Below are 15,736 nucleotides of genomic sequence, written 5' to 3'. Positions count from 1 at the left end.
TTTATCTCTCAAACAAATCTGGCCATTGAAAAATCCTACTTGGTATCATATTGTTCGTCAGATCAGGTTTTTTTCAACCTCAATCTCACTTGAAAGGACAAAAATGATACTTTTCAATAGTGGAGGGACACAAATGGGAGAAAAAAAAGCTTAGGGACAAAAATGAAACTCGTCTCATAGTTGAGGGACAAAAAGTATATTTTTACCACAATTAAAGGGATCATATTCTTCTTATTTTCCAAATCCTCTCATTTTGAACGAACTAATATCAAAAACGTACAAGCAACTTTAGCCGTGGATGCTTATATATTAATCATTCCCATACTTACCTTACATGATTCTTTTTGCCATCACGATTATCACTAACTTAATTGTCGGATAGTCTTTCACTGACACCATAACAGTGTTCAAGGTCTTTCTTTGACTATCAACCTTTGCTTATTTTATAGGTTGCTAGTGACTCACTCCGAATATCATTTGATTATAGATTCAAATACCTATATACATCACCATAACTTTTGAGGTTAGTATAGGAGAATGAACATATGATCCGTATTATGAATGGCAAACCTTACCGCCCTTCAAAACTTAAAATGAAAATCTTCTCATTTTGATGTTCGGTTGGACTTGCTATTAAGGAGTCTTGAACTCCCTCCCATCAGGATGCACGCCCCTACACATTTATTTTACGAACTTTTTTTTTTTAAAAACGGGAAGGAGAGATTCGAACATTGATCATCAAGTTTTATTTTAGATAAAGTCTTATTGAAAAAAAAACCCAGATTAGTGAGTTTTTACTGTTTGGCTTATCGTTAGGTATGAAGTAGGAAGTATGAACTACGAAATAAGGCTTAAGATTTAAAAAATAAAATAAAAAAAGGGTTCTTAGTTTTTAGAGGCTGTCTTGAAATTGCTTCATGTGAATTAGAGAAATCGAGATAGAACCCCCGCAAGTCTTCTTAACATAATCAATCACTGAGTTCAAAGCTTTCAATAGGAAGCATAAGATGACAGTGATCGACATTTTAACTAGAGTGGACGCGATCTGCAAGAAGTACGACAAATATGACATCCAAAAGCAGAAGGATTCTAATGTTTCCGGCGAGGATGCCTTCGCCCGTCTCTACGCCGCCGCTGAAGCTGACATTGAAGCCGCTCTGCAGGTCTCGCTCAGATCTATCTCATACTCTCTTCCACTGATTAGATCTTGCCAGAACTAGTGAAATTGAACCGCAAATTAGTGTCCAACTTGATGATTGATGATTCAGTTGCATAGCAGATTACGTTTTAAGCTAGATTTATGTGCCCGCATTTCATATGAAAACTAAAATGGAAAGGATAATAACTACGTTATTTCTTTTTCATTTTAATTATACTTTTAGCGATTTGGTTTGCAGAAAGCAGAGTTAGCTTCAAACGAGAAGAATAGGGCATCTGCAGTTGCTCTGAATGCCGAGATTCGGAGGATCAAGGCTCGATTGCTGGAGGAGGTCCCAAAATTGCAGCGGCTGGCGCTAAAGAAGGTTTGTATTCGATCTCATGTTTAACTGCTTAAAAATAAATTTATCGTGATCAAGTTGTTTGGGGTAAGACATTACAGTGAAACCCGAGGTTCCTTCAGTTACATGCTTATTCGTGTTCCTTTAAATTTTTGAGCACGAGTAGGTTTGTTTAACCAAGTACCATTGACGATGTCAGTTCCTACTATGGGATTTTAGGATCCGGATGTAAGACTGCTTACCTCCTGCAAAAGTAACAACTGAAAAACGGCAGAGAATGGTTTAAATTGGATAGTAACTTTATTTTATTTGATAAGTTGGATAGAAACTTGCTAAGTTGCTATGAGCCTATTGAGGTTGAGAGAGGAAAGAATCTCCAATTTCCAAATACTGTATTTTGTCCAGAATTTTTTCAAAAAAAGATAATGCACCTATAGTTTCTCATAAAGTTGTTATGACGGAGTGACAGATAGTCTTTTTTATGCTTAAAATTCCAAGTCTATTCCGCAGCTCAAAGGTTGCAAATGTACTATTGTTCTTCCTATGTGCCCGACCTGCCCTATCTGTAGCTCTAGTGTGACGGAGGAGATTTTCTTCTACTTGGTCAACCTAAAGGGTCTTGGCCACTTTATGGCAATTTCATGTCGTCGTTCGTTCTTGGTTGTACGTATGTTCTATAATTTAGTCCTCGATTGTACTTAACGCTCTTCTTATGCAAGTCTTCTAATGCATATGTCTTATCATAGTCTGCTGACACTGTAAATGACTACCATAGTTAAATAACATTAATACTTCAAGTAGGGTGAATAAACCTAGAATGATGTTTTAGCAAAAGAGTACTTGCACTGTATTGGCATGCCCAGTAACTCGTAGCTTGTTTGGTCTTTATCTGCATCTACGATGCACCTCTCTGAAGCAACTTCTAAACAGTTTATTATCATTCTAAAAGCTACATTCTTGTATTTGGAATACTGTTTAGTGTGGCTAAAAAAATTGAATTTTGCGGTGTTATTGATTGCACAAGTACAGCATATTTTGAATTGTACTTTTCCTTAAAATTAATTTTCAATTTCAAAGCAAATAATCAAGTTCTCATATTGGTCCTAAAATTGTGTGTTTATTGCTAGGTCAAAGGGCTTTCCTCAGAAGAGTTTGCTGCTCGTAATGATTTGGTCCTTGCATTGCCAGATCGGATTCAAGCAATACCAGATGGAACTACAGGAGCACCCAAACAAGGTGGGGGCTGGACATCTTCTGCCTCTCGTGCTGAAGTCAAGTTTGATTCAGGTGATTATTATCTTTATTATGGATATACATAGCTGGTTATCATTTTCAATTTTTCTGTAATTTTTGTAGGTTGGGAGGTTTCTAGTTAATTTTCACTTACTAAGGTATGATAAATCAAAATCTTGATGGCCATGAGAACTAGTAGTAGTGATTGTGTGGAAATCTGTTGGGAAGGGTTAGTAGTACTGACCTTTGTTAGCCATCTTTCTTGTGGTTGTGACTTACCTCTTCACGATCTGATGTTGGCTTTTCACATCTTAGCTTCATATGATATGTACTTATGTAGATGTGCTTGCTTTATACTTACCCAAAAAAAAAGTGCTTGCATTATGAGAAAGTTCCAAAGGAATAGCCTTTTTCTTCAAAGTACATTAAGTCTGTTTATTAAGATTTTAAAAGGAATAATCGAGGAATTGAAATGTGCCTCTGGATTTGACGAACAGTAGAGGACTTGTCTATTTACTTTGTTTTCTATTACATAGTGATTGATATGTATTAGATTCATTCATGATGAATTCCCGTCATGTTGGTTGTAGATAATTTTGTCTTGGTGGAAGAGATTAGGTTAACTTTTGGAACAATTTATTATGTTGAGTCTGGACTAGACAGAGTTCCTCAGACATACATTGTCAGCCAATATCTACTAGCATTGTAATAAGATTTGGAGTTAATTTCATAGTTAGCTGACTGAAATAGATAACTAGTATATGAAATAAAGGAATGAATTTGGTTGTAACGAGACTCAATTCGTGCTAGATTGGTATACTACTTTCCATGGCCATCAACTTTTTTGGGATGGGGAAGTTTCAAAGATCATGGTTATTTTTTTTTAAAAAAAAATAATGCTTATTTATTTATTTGGTTGTTTTTCATTTTGCTGTAGATGGACAGTTTGATGATGAATACTTTCAACATTCAGAGTCATCAAGTCAATTTAGGCAGGAGTATGAGATGAGGAAAATTAAGCAGGCAAGCCATCTACGTGGAGTTGCACTGTGGCTGGTTTTCTGATTGAAAGTAGTATCTATTTGTGTGATCATTGCATATGATGCCCAAATGTTTTTATCTTTTATCTATTTGACACTTTCCAGGATCAAGGTCTGGATATGATTTCAGAAGGTTTGGATACACTGAAAAACATGGCTCAAGATATGGATGAGGTAAGTAAGCCATGATCAATCTTTAAAGCTGTATTGGTTGTCGAGGAATATGTTTAGTTGTCTTAAACCTTGGTTGTAGCATGGGTGCAATATCCACACAAGCAAATAAAGAATGTTATGATACGTGCAGGAATTGGATAGACAAGTGCCGTTGATGGATGAAATTGATACCAAGGTGAATGTCATTTTGTTGTCTCCCTTAACTATTTCGAAGCTGCTTCTTATTTCCCATTGGTGGAGATAAAAGTCGTGCTGATTTTAATATACACTTCTTTTGTAGGTTGACAAGGCCACTTCTGACCTTAAGAATACCAATGTTAGACTTAAAGACACTGTTAACCAGGTGATTGTTCTGGAAATTTTTAAGTATATGTTTCCTTCAGTTTTTGTCTATATAACGAATTGTTGGTTTCCTCCAGCTCTAACTAAAAATTATGGTTATGTTCCAGCTGAGATCCAGCCGGAATTTCTGTATTGATATTGTTTTGTTGTGTATAATTTTGGGAATTGCTGCCTACTTGTACAAGTAAGTCTCCTTTGCCTTCATAAGTAGCATGTACCATGCAGATATTGATATGGATAATGTAGATGCGAAATTCATCCATATGAGGTTATGCTAACCACTGCATGTTTCGTACTAAAGTTACTGAAGTATGACATGGGGAAAAACTTATTGGTATTGGTGATAACTCATTGAAAATAGAAGTTTGAAAAGTTTAGTTGCTAAGATAACAACTTCTTGCCACATTTGGAGGTGAATTTATGCCGGATATATATTGGATTTGCGGGACAGTTTCGGCTGCTAGTTTTTTTTCCTACTTAACTGTCTCTCTGGAGTCTCTAGTCCTTGACATGTTGGGTCGTCTCTTGTCTGTCTGTGTTGAAGCTGTCGGTGATCGATTAGCTAGTATTAAATATACTTTTTGTTTACCTTCTGGGACTAGTTCTGATATTTTGCTTCATTTGCACTTTGCAGTGTGCTGAAGAAGTGAAACGATACAAATGATTACTTCACGCGTCTTTCCGGTGTGGTGTTAGAATTCTACTTCCATCAATATTCATTTTGAGGAGTTGTCTTCGTGCTTGGCTTTATTATTTTTTTTTTCCATTTGTTTATCACATGTTGCTCATGTTCAAATTTCGTACATGTTATTTTGCGTTTTCCACTTGCCAAATCTGAAACACCACCATTGGAAGATTTGTTGTCCATGTATTGGAGATGTCAACACTGAATGGGTCTTGTTTAGTATCTCTGTGTTCAAAGAGATTGAAGAAGGGGGTGACCTTGTGTTGATAGCCATTTTCATCTCATTGAAGAAAGGGGTGGCCTTGTGTTGATAGCTTAGGTATTTACGAACTTAATTAGTGGACTAAAGTGCAACAGTGTAAGAAAATAGAATAAAATGAAAAATGCAGGATCGATGGATAAATACAATATTAACAATTCGAAGTCCCATATGTATGGGAGAACAAAGAAAGACTCCAGGACATTGGGTAATTTTAATCTAATTTTAACTTAATTTCGAACTCCAAACATTGTATAGCTAGGATCGAAACACCCCCTTGACAAGAAGTGACGAAAATCCAATACAATCTTTGGAGAAAATCCTGGCAGAACTGATAAAACTTTTAGGCTTGGAGAAGATCCAGTATTTGCATTGATAATTTATTGACATTGCCATGTCCGTTAAAAAGAACGAATTTAAAAGTCTGATCTGAATAAGACGAAGAACTCTTACATCATAACCAGAACTGCTGAAAGCATGTCAATTTATAGAGAAATGGAAAGGGGAAAAAAAAAAAAGAAAAACCCAGAATCTTTTGACATAAACTCCTGTTTCTTTGACCGTTTTGTGCATTTGTATATATATATACACATAACAAGGCAATAGATACATGGATGGGATTAAGTGGCTCATTCTCCTCAACAAACCCTAATAAAATACACACTAATCATGATGAAATGATTCACCATATCTGTACTGCCCCTACCGCCTTGAACTGCTACCATTTCGCTATCTGTGTACTTTCAATGTTGGTGGCATGTCTCTTTATTTACAGTGGACAAGCATGGCGAAATCCCTATTATTTGCACATAACTGTACTTCTCCAGGAATCTAAGTACTTCTTGTGAAGGCTAATTGACTTAACTCGGGATATTGCATATTGATGGAATTCCATTGTTCTTGACTGAAGTCTTTATCCTCAAACTGCCCCATCCCAAATGAATTCATGTCAGTGGCACCATTACTAATGGATATTACAGCTTCCTCCTTTGCAGTATCTCTGCTTGCGATCTTCTTACTCGGCGGGACGAAAATCTCGCTTCGATATCCCTCCACAAGCCTTCTTTTTAGCGGGTCAAAGAAGCTCTCAAGAGAAGATATTGAAAACTGCAAGTTGTTATTATTAGAGGGTGAAGCACAAGATGTATTATTATTGCTACTCTGGAAGCTTATGCTTGAGGCTGCAGCTTCGAAGCAAGGAAGATCCTGAGAGGCGAAGATGTAAGGTAACATCGGACAATTCTGGGCAATCTTGATGTTAGGATTCATATTCATAGAACATGGTTCACTTTCTTTGCAAATATATTCTGCTTCCGGTGCACATTTCTGATTGCTTCGATCTTCCCAAGTACTCAAAGATATGCTGCTCTTCTGCCTAACTCGACACAGCACCCAATCATCCAACTGAAAATGAAGAGATGCAAGAATTAGTTACTGAAACCACTCTAGTACTATTGCATCTAGTTTACTCTTAATTAGTATTAGTATACCCTCATAGACCCTTTTCGCTTGGGCGTCCAAGGCGCCATGGAATCAAGCAGCCTATACTCATGCATGATCCAGTCAGTCTTGAGCCCTTTCGGGGGACGTCCTTTGTAGAAGACAAGAGCTTTCTTGACTCCAACGCTCTTCGTTCCACAGGAACTGAAGATCGGTTTATCTGTCCCCGTTGCCTTCCAGTAACCTGAAGCAGCCGCTCTATTAGGCCTTGCTCCATTGGGATATTTCCTATCCCTTGGAGAGAAAAAATACCATCCATCCTCTCCATACAAAGCTTTTGCTACTCAAAATAGAGAAACTGGTGACTGTTAGTACGTTAATCAGATAAATTGTGAACATGAGAAGGAAATAAGTATATTGTAGGATACAAACTTGGTAGCTCCCATGGATTGTACTTGTAAAGATCAATATCTGCAATGATAGAAGCTGGAAGAGGACTCGAGGTGACTTTGTTCTTCAAGTAATGGACTATGAGCTCCTCGTCGGAAGGGTGAAATCGAAAACCAGGAGGGAGATAAAGATGATCTGAGCTGGATTTCGTTGCCTCCATGGGAACCAAGAGTCCTAATTTGTTAATCTTGGACATGGAGCTGGAGAGTAAGCACAGATTTTATCGATTGGTATGGCTGTATTCTTTAGCTGGAAACACTGTGCAGAAGGTTATATTACAAGGTGTTCTTGTAATGATCAATAGGGTTTGGACATTGTGAGGTTAATGAGACAAATCTTGCATCTGCTGCTGATTTCTTTATTGATCAGGTTGTAAGAATTGCGATGGAAAGCAACACATTTGTCCTAGCTTGGAATCAATATTGAATTACCACACATTCTTTGATGAATGTGACAAATGCAATTCATATTATTTTAGCCATTACTTTCAAACTTATTAATATATTTGGGTAATTGGGATATTAATGATGTATCTATAATGAAAACATCTTCAAGGTGGCAGCCACCAGGTTCGTTCCTGTGCTTAAAAGTAAAACCACTTATATCATATTATCTAAATATGATTTTTTTTTTCTCCCTATTTTAGAGAATAAATATAAAGAACTAGTAAAAAATATATCAACATGAGATTAATTGTGTTACCTATATATTTTGCATAACAGCTATAGCGGTTCTCCAGATTTGGGTAATCGTTGTTTCATAGGAGCACATTTATTTTTATTTTTTTGGGTAAAAAATTTCTTAAAATACAGACAAAATGTTATTGTTATATAGTTGACAGATTCTCACCCATTTAGTATATTTAAAAGAGAAAATTAGTTATGGCCAACATGTTAGCTTATTGGGTTCACTTAACAATTTCAAGGGAGACCAGCGAGGGGTGACTCGGTTGATAATCAGCTGGGTTAGACACATGCATGCTCAAGGTTCGATTCCAATAAAAAACATATTTCTCAACGTTATTTCGAAAAAAAAAAACAATTTCAAAAGAGAAAATCGCCTATATTGAAGGGGGGTTTTAGTGGCAGGAAGCCTGTTCAACAACAGCACAACTTGAACCTTGCATGTTCTATAGCTAATTAAACACAAGTAAAATGGTTTGATTAAAATGGTTGCTTCAGTCACTAATTGGATTGGTAAGAACAGTGTGTATCATTTTGATGATCAGGGTTTGAGTCCCCCTCCAAGTTTAAAAAAAAAATAAAAATTGGTTGCTTCAGCATTGCCAGCCCATCCGGCGATGGATCGCTATTTTTTTGCTTTGTTGATATGCTGAGTTAGGGAGGCAACTTGATTGGGTATATCTGACATGATGTGTTTGTTTCACCTATTGATGATGAAATGTCAACATATCCTAAACTTTTTACTAATATTCATAACACAAATTAATAATACTATTTTTTTATCAGGGACGGGGATGGAATTCGAATCTTGGTGTGTATCCTAAACTTTTTACTCATATTCATAGCACAAATTAATAATACTATTTTTTTATCAGGGACGTGGATGGAATTCAAACTCAAGATTCGAGATTACGTACGATGCAACTCGTCGACTAAGTTACTCGGAGTTCATATTAGTAAATATTATTTGAACTAGATTACAACAAAGTAACTTTAACAATAGTCGCCCCTTAAATTGCAATTTAAACAATAAAATAAAAAATGAATTTCACATGTACAAGAACCGCTTTCACAATAGTCATATGGATCCTAATGTTTTTTGTCCCAACTATTTCAAATGCTGAGATAGACGCAAACAATTTCATATGAATCATGTGCGACATGTAAGGTCCATAATTTCACATGTATCATGTGAGTCCATCTCAACATTTGAGATCGTTAGGACATCAACGGCCTTAGCGCTATGATCGTGGTGTGTATTTCTACACGAATTATGTACGGCCGTAATACAAATCATTATTTGGAAGGAAATACTCTATGAGCGAAGACAAAACAACCTAATTATTTGTCCCTTGAATTTCTCTTTCAATGTCGCTGTAAATATATCATAGGAAAATACGTCAAACTAAGCACAATAGTTGGTTTCATTCGGTTGTTGTTTAGGGTTCATTGTAATATTCCCCCACAATATTAATATGACACGTTGAATGGATGCTTGATATCTCAAATACATCACTTTGGGATTTCTTTCTTTTTATATATATACATATATATACACAAATAACTCATTGGTTACTCCGAGGCTTCTCTTGGAGAAATTGTAGATGTTGACTAGGTTTTGGCCTCTTGGGTTTGTTCTCTTAAGTTGTTGGGCTTGGTTTTGTGGACCTTAGATCCTCTTGGGCCTAGAGATATATATGGCGAAAAGACGGAGATTGAGCAATTGCAATGGTCATATTTTGTTGACTCATGAGTGTGTTTTTCAAAAAATTTACTGGCCATGCAAGGGAGCGTGGACTTTGGTTGACCTCCGTGTTGACTTGATTTATCAAGATAATGAAAAACACATCAACAAAACACTTTTTTTGTTGGTATTGGCTCCAAGTGTCTTGACAATCCAAGCAAACAAATATGTTATATGTACCATTGTATTCCTCATCTCCCTCACTCCCTTCATATGTCACATCAGTAAAACACACTTCTCAATAATTATTGATCTTCTTGTGCACAAGCAAATCCCGTAATATAAGAAATTTGGTTTTCAATTTACCAAACAAGCCCCGAACAGGGCTTCAAAGGAATAAAGACGAAGCATGGCCATTATTCTTCTAGGAAATAGATGGGGTAGTGTTGGAGATGTCGTATCTGGTCGGATCCATATATATATATGTATGTATGTATATATATTATAACATGTAAACTCATTCTCTTTTTTGCATAGGAATTAGGGTTTTGATTAACAAATGAAACTAACACATGGAGTTCTGTGTGTGTTCACATACGTATGTACTTGTGCATGATTTTTTTTAAGGAAAAGGGAAGAGAGCTTCGGATACCTTATAGGGACACGGAAGCATCAATTGCTTCGTAGAAGCTCCGAAAGCATGGAGCCAAAAGTGGTTGAATTATTTATTTTTGAAATCTATACATACATACATTTATAAATTCGTATATACTTTCAATAGATTAATGTTCTTGATACACACATATATATGTACACGACACATATGTCGAAGATGAGACTAGTAAAAACTCAAAAGTCAGCTTAGATAAAGACATCATCACCAAGAAAAAAAGCAACTCATAATCAAGCTGAAAGCTCGTATAAAGACATATTTAGTCTTGTCTTATAAACATAGTACGTGCAATTGGCAGTGACTGCCACATTTTTGTCCATAATGTATGCATTTAGTCTCTGATACACTTGATACGAGTGAGCAAACTCTCCGACCCCACATCATGTTCAATAATTTAGCTAGTATGAATGATAATTATATATGCTAAGTTGAGATTCCAAATCAATCCAATAATTTTTTTTCTTTGCTTTTACTTCGAAAGATGAATCTGAAAATATGAACAGAAAAAAAAAAAGAAAAAAAAAGAGACAATTCTCAATGAAATCTCAAAAATACAAACCGGTTAAACAAGTACAACCCAACTGTGTAGGAATTCCTAAATAAAAAAATAGGGAAAAAAAACTCACAAGGAGCGGGGTGCTTTTGATCCACATCTAGGTCAATCGCAACTTCACAATGATTGAATAACATATCCCTTGAATGTAGTTTAAATTAGGAGTGAAAACGGTAAAATACGATCATTTTTTTATATAAATTTAACTGATCAATCGATCAATTATTATAGATTATTTCAATTATTTACCTTTTCTTTAAAAAAATATATAATTTTTTTAAAAAAATAACGGACCATCAGTTCGATTATTTGGGTAACTTTTGTAAAAGTCCAAATGACATATGAGATTTAGAGATGAACACACTACCGGGCAAAATTATGGAAGTCATAAACAATGGATAGCTAGGTACAGAGCTCCAGCAGCAGCAGCAGAATGATCAATCACAGAAGTCACAGTCCGAGCTATAAACTTAGCTTGGCTCCCAGCCTCCCACACTCCAGTAGTGACACATGTGTCACGGACCGTCCTTTCACTGTCACGCCTCTCTCTCTCTTTCTCCCTCTTCCTCTCTCTATACATACAGATACAGTCATCCACATACACTATTGAGTATTGAGTGAGTGGCAGAGTGGGTGGACCCACATGCTTGCTGAATTGGGGTATTCACTTAATCATGATTTAATCATTCTGTACAATATCAAAGGCCATAAAAAAGGCAAGTCACTTTTCAAAAACCCCACTTTTCTTTTTGACTTACAACCCCATCATCCCTTATTATAAGGCAATCCCATCGCTTGCCTTTTTACATGCATGCATATACATATACATATACATATATCGAAACTATATATATATATAGTTGCACTACAATATTTATTGTGTTTTGTTTTGTTTTGTTGTGTGTATAGTTATCTCTTTAAGCACATAATTATTGGAGTTTGAACTACAACAAACGACACACAACCCTACACATTCTGATTACCAACACACACACTCACTCTCTTTCTCTATCTCTCACACATGTGGATGCGTGTGAGCATTGTACGTGGTGGCCCACTTTCAAATCTATGGCTGACCAAAACTAGCTTCCAGGATATATACCAGTTAGATTTTTATAAATTGTAATTAAAGAGACCAAGACCACAAAAGAGAGTGATACACAGACTCTCTCTCTCTCTCTCTCTCTCGTTTATATGTCATGGTTTTCTTTTGTGTTTTTTGTTTTGAAATCAAACAAAAGGCAGTAAAGGCCAGAACCCAGTAACAACAACAGTCAGCTGTTGTGTATTTTTCTCTTCCAATAGTTGTATTGTCTTCGCCAAGTTTAGAGTTTTCTGTTTCCTTGTCCTTTCCCAGCTGAATGATTTGTTAGTCAAAGGTTGTCATCATAGGTTTTGGTTAGTTTAACTTATTCCAACCAAAACCCAGTTTCAAATTCAGATGCAAATGATGTCTGCTGATTCATTTTCATTATCATCATCACTAGGAGGGTTTGCTCTTCAAGACCAACAAATCCCAAACCCTAACCCTAAATCTATTCCTAATTCAGCATCCAAGAAGAAGAGAAATCTACCAGGAACTCCAGGCAATATATAGTTCTTAATTAAATTTTCAATCTTTTTTTTGCAAAATCTCTTGATGGATTTTTAATTCTTTGTGTTTTAATTATTACTTACTTGCAGACCCAGATGCAGAGGTTATTGCTCTATCTCCCAAGTCTCTCATGGCCACAAACCGCTTCATATGCGAAATATGCAACAAGGGGTTCCAAAGAGACCAAAACTTACAGCTCCATAGAAGAGGACACAATCTCCCATGGAAGCTAAAGCAAAGGACCAACAAAGAAATCCGGAAGAAGGTCTACATATGCCCTGAAAAGACATGTGTTCACCATGACCCATCAAGAGCTCTTGGCGACCTCACTGGGATAAAGAAGCATTTTAGCAGAAAACATGGAGAGAAGAAGTGGAAGTGCGACAAGTGTTCGAAGAAATACGCAGTTCAATCTGACTGGAAGGCTCACTCCAAGACTTGTGGGACTAGAGAATACAAGTGTGATTGCGGAACCTTATTTTCCAGGTACATACATGTACATATATAAATATATTTGTTAATTTCAACAGTTATGAAATGGATCTCAGCATTTGGTATCCCGGTTATTACACCCGCTGAGTTGTACACACTGAATTTCATATGTATCACGTGAAACTCACGAATTCACTTTGATCATGTGCGTCCAACTCAGTAATTGCTGGGATAACTGAGATACAGCCAATTTTTATCATTTTCACAATTTCAATTCTTGTCATGTGTTTTATTAATTAATATATGAAATAAATGCAATCACCTATATATATATATATATACACACACACACACACAGACATTCTTGGGGTTTTAGATTCGAATTTAATGCACATACACTTTAATTAATTTTGAATCAGGAAAGACAGCTTCATAACACACAGAGCATTTTGCGATGCATTGACTAAAGAAAGTGAAGAAGTATTTACTCCAGTAGCAGCAGCAGAAAATCTCAATTTCAGTGGAAGTGACACATTGAACATGTCACATGGAGATCCTCAATTTGCAGGCTTCAGTGCAGATCAACAATTAAAGCCCGGATTGCAATTGTGGCTAAACCATGCTGGGAATTCACAGATCAATCCAAACAATCTTTTTCCAGCGGCGAGTGCTAGTACTCATAATTTGCCTGAGATGGTGCAATTGGGATCTGCTAATCTGGCCAACAATATAGGTAACCCATCAATGCCACCATTACTGCAGCAATATTCTCACGGGTTAAAGGAGGAAAGGGCGAGTCTTTACTCTGATAATGCCCACATCAAGCAATCGAAACCACCTCCTGCGCCTATGTCTGCTACTGCACTCTTACAAAAGGCAGCCCAAATGGGTTCCACTAGAACCAACAATCAATCCATTTTTGGTGCAGTGAGTTCTTCTTCTTCTTCTCCTCCTTCTTCATCATTGCAGAGGGTTTTTCAGAATGCCAAGCCAAACAGTGTTGATCAAGAAGTGTTGGTAACAACTGATACTACTACTACCACTACTTTGGATCAGCTTATGATGCAGAGTACTCAAGAACAAATTGAACATCAGATGCGTAGTTCTTTCGAGAAGGGTCTTACGAGAGATTTTCTTGGTATCAGTGGAGAGTCCAGTCGTCCATTTTTAGCGCAAGAGCTTAGGAAGTTCGCTTCAATGAGCTCGGCGATGGGGATTGAGCCAATTCAGTGGCAACCATTCAAGTCTTAGCTAGCTAATAGCTAGTTGGGGTTTTTGTCCCAGTGATATCCATCCCATATTCCCATCTCGTGTTTGTTAAAATGCCCCAATGAGAATGAGAGTGAGAGAGATCCAGCTGGAACCAAAGAGATCGATCAGGACTCAGATCAGAGTGGTGAGCAGTGCATGTGGTGAAATGGTCCTTCCAGTCATATCCATGTCTGTTCTTGTTGTTTTCTTTTTGTTTCTATTTAACTCAGTTTTCTTTTTGTCGTAGATCGGTAGTGTTATATTACAATGTCTCTTCTCTTCTTTTTTTTCTTTCTTTCTGTTACGTTCTGAAACGGCACAGAAAACTACGTGAAAGTGTGAAAAGTTGGTGGGTCTCTTTGAAAACTTGTTATTATTATATATGAGTTTATGACTATAATTAATTTTATCTTCAACAAGTTGTCAACTTGTTTAAGCTGTGCATGCATCTTTCTTTCCTTACGTTAGTTGTTCCATTTTGACAACTTTGAACATAAAAGGATTAGATTTACACGTCTTTTGAGTCCTCTTTGACTAGGCACAATCTAGGTTTAGCTCATAATTGATTCATAATTTTTTTTAAGAAAAATTTGCAGCCCTAAAGTTTGACTAGAGCACACACCTGGCACGTAAGCATGAGAACATTCATTCTAGCGTGATTTGATGTTATTTTTACCCATGTAATTTATGGGTATTGCATGTAACTCATGGGTTTGCATTGGTGGTAAACTAGTAATTCTCATCGTCTATCCCTAATTAAAAGGAAACCCTAGACATGAACAAATGGTTTCCTTTTTTCCGCCATTTTGTTTAGGGCATCACACCTATCAAACCTAGTAGTGTAGGGCACTGTACTAGCTAGTGTTTTGACTTTCCAACTCCTCTTTTGTCTTTATGGATAGGACATAGAGCCCTCTTTTGTAGGGCGTCTAGGGAGGTTCTCGTGGGGTCAAATGGGAGATTATATAGAAAAATTGAAGATTAATTTAGAAACTTTTTTAGGTCGTAATTCATCCAGACAAACTCTTTGGACGAACGAGTGATCCACAAAAAGAGACAGGGAGAGACATCGAGAGGTTTGTCATTGTGTCTTCTTAGAGCCATGAAATGAAATGAAACAAGTGAAAAAACTTTATTGTAATGAGTAGTAACTTTTTATTGGTATTTGAACTCTCACCAGCTTTTTTGAGACCCGGCTCACCTATATATATATATATATTCCCATCAGGTATTGCTACATGTTGCAAACAAAATGAAACAAGTTTCCTTACACGAATATTAAATTAATGAAGCTTCCACACATTTTCTCCTCGATAATAGACCTGCAAGATGAACTAATATCAAAGTCCGGAGACCAATGATCGGTCGACGGCACCTCTATCGCTCTTATGGTCAAGTGAGAAGGATCGATCTCAAGTGTATATGAGTGTACCATATGACCAAATATCAAAGCCTGGAGACCAATGTTCGGTCGACGGCACCTTTGAGATTCTGACGGTCAAGTCAGAAAGATAGATCTCAAGTGTATATGAGCGTACCATATATGAAACAGTTAGGCACTCTCGACTCTCCATGATCCAGTTCCCTACACAAGTCGGGCTCCCAATCCTCAGATCGTTCTACTGGGTCATGTAGACTCAGTAGGAGTAGGCTGATTGAGCTGGCCCATTTCGGCCCTACTATATTGGTGGGTTAGGCCCACACGCCGAGCACAAGCAAACTTGAGATAACATAACACCGTGCG

General features: G+C 36.8%; 3 protein-coding genes across 3 annotated transcripts; 2 read left to right on the top strand and 1 right to left on the bottom strand.

Annotated features, from left to right (window-relative positions):
* The first annotated feature begins 881 nt into the window (after window positions 1–881).
* Window positions 882–5,244, top strand: LOC119987487 (syntaxin-71-like). The gene is made up of 9 exons (XM_038832413.1): window positions 882–1,163; window positions 1,398–1,523; window positions 2,627–2,786; window positions 3,670–3,755; window positions 3,878–3,946; window positions 4,077–4,121; window positions 4,227–4,289; window positions 4,396–4,472; window positions 4,923–5,244. The coding sequence occupies exons 1-9, from the start codon at window positions 1,008–1,010 to the stop codon at window positions 4,936–4,938; spliced, it is 798 nt and encodes a 265-aa protein (XP_038688341.1). The 5' UTR covers window positions 882–1,007; the 3' UTR covers window positions 4,939–5,244.
* A 379-nt stretch (window positions 5,245–5,623) lies between these two features.
* On the bottom strand, window positions 5,624–7,571 carry LOC119995286 (NAC domain-containing protein 2-like). Its single transcript, XM_038841741.1, has 3 exons — window positions 7,105–7,571; window positions 6,723–7,012; window positions 5,624–6,636 (listed from the first exon to the last, which is right to left on the bottom strand). Exons 1-3 carry the CDS (start codon window positions 7,316–7,318, stop codon window positions 6,064–6,066), a joined length of 1,077 nt encoding a protein of 358 aa, XP_038697669.1. The 5' UTR covers window positions 7,319–7,571; the 3' UTR covers window positions 5,624–6,063.
* A 4,288-nt stretch (window positions 7,572–11,859) lies between these two features.
* On the top strand, window positions 11,860–14,408 carry LOC119988199 (zinc finger protein JACKDAW-like). Its single transcript, XM_038833160.1, has 3 exons — window positions 11,860–12,301; window positions 12,399–12,795; window positions 13,161–14,408. Exons 1-3 carry the CDS (start codon window positions 12,157–12,159, stop codon window positions 13,990–13,992), a joined length of 1,374 nt encoding a protein of 457 aa, XP_038689088.1. The 5' UTR covers window positions 11,860–12,156; the 3' UTR covers window positions 13,993–14,408.
* The last annotated feature ends 1,328 nt before the right edge of the window (window positions 14,409–15,736 follow it).

This window comes from Tripterygium wilfordii, chromosome 3 (assembly GCF_013401445.1).
Source record: "Tripterygium wilfordii isolate XIE 37 chromosome 3, ASM1340144v1, whole genome shotgun sequence".
In the NCBI taxonomy this organism is placed as follows: domain Eukaryota; kingdom Viridiplantae; phylum Streptophyta; class Magnoliopsida; order Celastrales; family Celastraceae; genus Tripterygium; species Tripterygium wilfordii.
This window is presented reverse-complemented; position numbering and strand designations above follow the sequence as displayed.